Raw genomic sequence first — 6,943 nt, forward strand, 5'->3', positions numbered from 1 at the left:
ACCAGTAAGCAATGTATTGCATAAGAATCTGCCTCATACAGCAATATGCTATTTACTGATTTAACCTGGTATTTTCTACCTCAGACAAAGTAGTATTGTGGGAGTCCAGAGATGTGTTGTTCTCTGCCCTGTCTCAGCCAGTTGGCACAATTGGCAAACTGGAAATCACACAAGTGATGGACAAGTGCGTGTTTTATGCATAACAGGTCAGAGAGATTCACATTTGGGCTTAATGCTCATGATTTTTTTTAGCTAAAACAAGAGGAGAAAGATTATGGAATTGAGGCCTGTGTCTTGCATCATTAGTCCAGGTGGAACAGCACTTATGTACTGTCCCATCACATATCCAGTATTTCCAGTTTGCTTCGTCCATGACCTGGCCTCAAGTTGCCATGTTACCATGAAGGAATTCCAGAGCTATGTCTACTATTGGTTACCATAAATTATTAAAGAAATTTTCTGTCTAAAACAGGGGTGGTGAAACTATGACCCAAAGGCTGTACATGCCCCCCTGGATCTTTCCTGAATTAAGAAAAATATGCAAAAATGTTTTTTTTTAAACCTGGAAGTTCCAAGGGCCCAGGAAGCCCCTAAAAGATGGTAAGAATGTCCCCAAACCCCTTAAAGGTGTTTAGGGGCCTTCTCTTTTCTGTGGGAGTGGATGCAATTGGAGGGGTGCAGTCCTCCAGGTCCCCTGGGAGAGCTAATGCAACCCGCAAGCCTCCCAGAATTGTCCACCTCTGCTCTTAAACAAGAATGTTTCAAAAGGCATGCTATTCAAATGTGGCATAAACTCTCTTGCTAGGTAGATGAAACTGCTATACAAGGGGAGCAAATGCAGGCCCTCATGGACCATGTGCCACATATGCCCTAAGCAGCCTTTGATAACACTCTGATGTCCAGCCCAAAAGATCTGCTCTTCTTTCTACAGGATGCTTCTGCTACCAGCTTTAAGGGCTGCCTCAGAAACTTGAAACTAGACAGGAAGCCTCTGGTCTCACCATCCCGCATATTTGGTGTAACCCCTTGCTATGTGGGTCCTTTGGAAAATGGCATCTTTTTCTCTGCTGAAGGAGGATACGTGACTCTAGGTATTGTATGGGTTCCCTTGCCTGAGATCACCAAACTGCTCCCAGTTCATCAACACATTCCGTTCTCCTTTCCAAAACATGTGTGACGACATACTCTATGCTACGCTGATAACATTTTCTGTATTTCTGACCTCCCAGACAGATCTGTGGCTATCGGACAGGATTTTGAACTGATGCTGGAAATTCGTCCGCGGAGTGCATCTGGTCTTATTTTTCACATAGGCACAAAACGAACAAACTACCTCAGGCTATATTCAGACAGCCAAAAGGTAAGCTAACAAAACAGTGAGTTGTTGGAATATGGAAACACTACGTCGAAAGTAATGTATAGATAAACTGTAAAAGCTCTAAAGAATACTAAAGAGTAACTTAAAATTCACCATTTCCTTTTCTGTTCCTGCTAGAAGCTAAAGGTAGACCATACACACAGAACAAACATTGTGTAGTGGTTTGAGTGTTAGACTATGACTTTAGAGACCAGGATTCAAATCCTGGCTCTGCCACAGAAGGCTGGTGGGTGAACTTGGGAAAGTCACACACACTCTCGCCCTCAGAGGAGGGCAAAGGCAAACTCCCTCTGAACAAATCTTGGCAAGAGAACCCCGTGGTAGGTTTGCCTTAGGGTGGTCATAAGTCAGAAACGACTTGAAGGCATACAACAATATGCTTGCTGGGCGCATAACAGACTGAACCTGGAGGATTTAGTATGTAGCAAAATGGTTCAGACGGTCCTGCTGTTGCAAGTACAGCTGGTACCAGCTCTTCCTCCTCTCAGCTGTAAAGGTAACTGAAAGAGGAGTATGTGTGCCAGGCCCATGTAATACCTGCTTCAAGTCTCACAAGAAGAGAGCCTTTTGAATAGCTCTCAGCTCCCATGAAATGTCCAACCTCACAGGAGCTTGGAACTCTTGTGAGTGGTAAGAAAACAGTGGGCTGGATGGAAATTGCTGGAGAATGTAATAGGCTGGTGAGAATTTGTGACTTTGAGCTGAGCCAGTGGTGTCCTGCACAAGGCAGATAATTTAGGGCTTGGCATTTGTGTGTGCACTGTTTGCTGGTCTTCTTGGGCCTAAATATATGGCCCAACACTCATATCTAGCAGTGGATCCTTTGGGATCAGTTCCAGAATAGCAATCTGCATTTCTTTAAAAGAGAGAGAGAGCGAGAGAGCTGATGCACTGCTAGTGATATTTTCACTACAAAGTAGAATTCCAGAGAACCACTAAAATTGTGAGTTTAGCTGAGCTGCATTTTAGGTATGTTCAGGAATTCTCTAACTTTCTCTTTTGCTGCACTAGGTCACTGTGATTGCAAACACTGGTGCTGGAGAGTTCTCCACCTTTGTAGCTCAACCTTCACTTTGTGATGGCCAGTGGCATACGATAGCAGGTAAGGTGTTTTTCAGCAGATTGGGTGTGGTCTGCAGTCCTTTTTTGGAAGGAAGGAACTGCCTTGAGATCTTCGCAAAGCAGGGTTGTACAAAATCTGACTTTTTCCATTTGTTATATTCATCTTCTCCGACTCTCATTTTGCAAGGTATTTCTTCAGACACTTTACTGAGTGTTGTGTCCAGTCCCAACACCGCAAATTCAGTACATTTGAGCTGGTGGGAAACCTTTCCCATTCAGCCCTTATAGTGAAGCATCCTCTAGTCAAATGGTCATTGATGTTGAGTAAAAATGGACAGTCAGAACTCTTCTTAGGCTTTGCATTCACACAAACACACACAAAAGATGATTTTGTCAGAAGTCAGGGATTTTACAACTTGCAAACATTCAGCTGTATACATCTGCTCCTGTTCTTGAACCTGTCCCAGTACAGTGGTACCTCGGGTTACGAAATTAATTCGTTCTGCGGCTAATTTCGTAACCCGAAAAACCTTCGTAAGCCGAATTGCCATAGGCGCTAATGGAAAAATAGCTCTCTGCTGCCCTCCGGTGGCGGAAAATAGCGCCGAGGTTTTTTCGTAACCCGAAAAAACCTTCGTAAGCCGAAACAATAAATCCCTATGGGATTTTTTCGTAACCCGAAAAATTCGTAACCTGGGTAATTCGTATCCCGGGGTACCACTGTACTAAAATCCCCAAAAGATTAATTTCCTTCTTCGCTGATGTAGGCATCAACTATGTCACCAGTACTGGCAGCATCTAGCCAGGATTTAAGAGTGCAGTGTCTGAAACAGGTCTTCCTCCCGCTATTTTTGTGAGAATTAGGGATAGGTATGCTGATCCAAACCAACCCCACATGTCGTGATTCTTGTGCCAGACTTTGACACAAACTGCAAGCACACAATTTATGGACACATCAGTTGTGCAGGAGGTTGCTCGTGTATGCATTATGACCATTTCTCAACATGTCTGGCTATGAATTAACATGTCTGCTTTCTTTTCAAGTCATGAAAGGCAGCAATGTGATCCAGTTAGATGTAGATACAGAGGGAAATTACACAGTGGGACCCAACCAAGCTGATGAAGCTGCTATCAAAGAAAATTTCTACCTTGGTGGAATGCCAGGTGGGTAACTCAGGCAAGAACACTACAGGTGGGATAGGAGGGATACTGTCTCACAATTAATGCAATTACTTTATTGAAGATCACACAACAAACACTGTGCCACCATGAACATAACATGTCTATCTGATTTTGAAAGGTAAACAGAATCAGGCCTGATAAATACTTTAGAGTGCACAAGGGAATACAAGAGATCTCTAGTTGGGGAAAGGAAAGTATCCAGTCTGTAACCCATTGCTGTGAATCAGTGATGACAATAAGACTAGACAGACAAGTGGCCTGAGTGAGTCTTAGGTAGCTAGCCATGTAACTGGGAGTATATAAATAATGAACTATGTCCTGAATCCTCTTCTAGTTGTGGCTAGAGTAGACCTATTATATCCATTATTATCTACCAGTTTAACTCACCCTTATGCAATTAATCAAATGGGTCTGCTCCGGTTGGGATTAAGCCAATAGATGCCAGCCTATACTTTTTTGCCTAACACAAAACTGGGGGATCTTTGGCCCTCCAGATGTTTTCAACTACACTTCCCACACTCCCTAATCCTTGGCCATGCTGTTTGCAGCTGCTGGGTACTGTCGGCCAAAGTATACAAAGGGTTAAATTTCTTTCACCTCTGGCATAATCATTCTAGCAGTTCCTGTACTTGCATGCTTTGATCAAGTGGTGGAAATAGACCTTTGGAATAAGGATAGGCAGCTGTGGTGCTTTGCCTGAGCTAAATCACTTCCCACTATGATCAGTAGGTAATACAGAGCCTTGGGGGAGCAGGTGTAACCAACTTGCCCTGATGATTTCAGTGGGATTGAAGCAGAATCAGCTTTGGTGGCACAGTGGTTAAATGCCAGTACTGTAGCAACAATACTGAGTTTGTTCCTGAGGGCTCCAGGGTTGACTCAGCTATCTATCCTTTTGTACATCGGTAAAATGAGTACCCAGCTTATTGGGGACTTTTGGCTTAGTTCAGTATGAAACAGTATAGAAATGTAAATGCTATTGCTTGCTATTTCTGGAATAAGGCTAATTTTGTCACAGCTGGCTAACAATCCAATGCTTTCAGTGGGTCTAACACATCATCTCAGAAATAGTGCTCCTTATAGAGTTGTGGGTGACTGCTGTGATAAAAGGGACAATGAAAAGCCAATGATGTTTTTTAAAAAATACTTGTTTTTTCTTCTCTAGAATTTACCAGCTTTGCTCTCGCTTCACCACTCCATATAGCTCATTTCCCACCCTATGTTGGTTGCATGAGGAACTTGGTGATAAACCGGAACCAGATTGACCTGAGGCAAGCTGAGACAATGAGGGGCTCAGTGGGGCTTAATGGGTGTCCACTTATGTAGACACAATTTCTGTACAAGTGAGTCAGGACTACAAAAAGTTACACCACCTCCATAAAGCTTCCTTTTGTAACTGGGTTTACCTTGCTACAGGAAAAAACACTCCCTGTTTAGAACCAACAGCGTGTTTCCAGCAGAGTGGACTCAGTCATATTTTTGTTTGGTAAAACATTTCCCCCCTGTTATGTCAGCAGTAAGGTATTCTGAACAGAGAAAGGGATGTGCATATCAGTATTTATAAAGAGTGTCAAAGGGTAAGATGTTCACTCTCACCTGTGCAATTACTGTCAGTTTTTATTGCCTTAAACATTTCACCAGATTGCAATATCCAAAGGACAAGAATTAATGGTTTAACCGTATGATAGCTTCAATGCTGGCATTATTCTAATGTCATTTCATAACTTCTAAGACACTTGGGTCACAAGGCCTGAGCAGTGTTTATAGTCCAAAATAATTGGAAATTACCAGCTGTCAACAGTTAATTTTGAGGACTAAGAAATGAATTCAAGTGTTTGCAATATTATCTCCCACTCTAATGAGGGGAAATTCACATATCACTTTCTAAGCAAAAGATAAGTAAAGATGTACCATTATGGTAACCTGAAGGTCAGAAATACAATGGAGCTTCTTTGTAAGCTACGCAAGAAGTTTAATACATTCCTTAAGAAACTTCCATGGTGCTTATTACTAGCCCAAAGCAAGAACAGCATTAAAGTATTAAGCAGCCTCTTGCAGGGAAGGGGCCAGCTGGTTCTTGTATCACTGTTTTCTTTTTGGGCTTAGCCCTCAATGCTCCTTACATTCACTAACACGACAATATATGGGTCACTTGTGCACTTAGAGATGTCCATATATATATATTTGTATATATCTCATCACATGGGACAAATATTGGTTCTGAAAGGACTTAATAACTTATCAGTATATTGGTTTTAATGCTGGGGTACATATTGTAAAATGGATTTAACAAACCTTGGTTTTTCTTTCAACAAATGTAATTATCTGTTTGGGATCTGTACTATTAAGGCATGATTCTCTGTAAATCACTGGTACATACTTTTAATTCAAATAAAGTTTTATGGTCTATACTTTGTAAAAAAAATTGTACAGAACATTTTTTGTACAGAGTTGTCTAATGCAGAAGATAGGGATCATACTTGTTGAATCAATAAATTAGGATACCATGCTGGGACACACTACAAGAGAAACTCTGAAACATTTCCCTAAACCAATTTGTCTTAACTTGAAAGAAATTTCAAGACAGACGGGGTTCAGTCAGGCTACTTTCCTTTTGGACACATAAGCCTGGCACCCTAAATCTGTACCTAAAAGCCTACAACGTGCTTGCCCCCAACTCCATACAATATGCAGCTACAACCGGCTATTCTCACTTAAGTATATCTGTGAAATTCACTGTCCCTCCCAGTATGTGCAAGCATCCTGTCCTGTTTATCTAGGTTTTCACACTTCAACATGCATAGATTGCTGATAGACATCCACAATTCATACAGAATCTGAAGGGGGATATTATAGAAGCAAAGGTATGAAGTATAAGCCATCTACATGTTTTTGCAATAATTGCCTTGGACCTGAATGCCCACATGTGATCAAATCAAAGAAAGGGTTCTCTTTTTGCTTTATTGCAAAGGCTAGGGACCCAGTATATATGTCATCATTTAATCAATTTATATGTTACTTAAGAGTACCTCAAATTATCTGAAAGTGTAGACAAAGAATGGCATGTGGGAGAAATAAAAACTAGGTTTATGAGACCAGTAGATACTTCCCACAATAAGGCTACTAAATCCAAACAATTGGATCATAGTTGATCACTCTGCTAGGTGCAGATGAGGCCTTGGAAAAGCATAATGTAACTCTTTAGGAGGGGGACTTTACAATTAACTGCTCAAAACATTTGTAAAATATGATACTTTAGTAATGTATCTGAGTTAACACCAAACCCAATATTACAACTGCACTGAATGCAAGGTAAACCAA

The 6,943-nt window shown here is 41.4% G+C and overlaps 1 protein-coding gene across 1 annotated transcript; it reads left to right on the forward strand.

Moving 5' to 3' along the window:
* The first annotated feature begins 660 nt into the window (after nt 1-660).
* LOC121927672 (laminin subunit alpha-5-like) lies at nt 661-6,814 on the forward strand. The gene is made up of 5 exons (XM_042461485.1): nt 661-1,091; nt 1,230-1,360; nt 2,390-2,480; nt 3,485-3,604; nt 4,788-6,814. Exons 1-5 carry the CDS (start codon nt 896-898, stop codon nt 4,946-4,948), a joined length of 699 nt encoding a protein of 232 aa, XP_042317419.1. The 5' UTR covers nt 661-895; the 3' UTR covers nt 4,949-6,814.
* The last annotated feature ends 129 nt before the right edge of the window (nt 6,815-6,943 follow it).

This window comes from Sceloporus undulatus, chromosome 4 (assembly GCF_019175285.1).
Source record: "Sceloporus undulatus isolate JIND9_A2432 ecotype Alabama chromosome 4, SceUnd_v1.1, whole genome shotgun sequence".
In the NCBI taxonomy this organism is placed as follows: Eukaryota; Metazoa; Chordata; class Lepidosauria; order Squamata; family Phrynosomatidae; genus Sceloporus; species Sceloporus undulatus.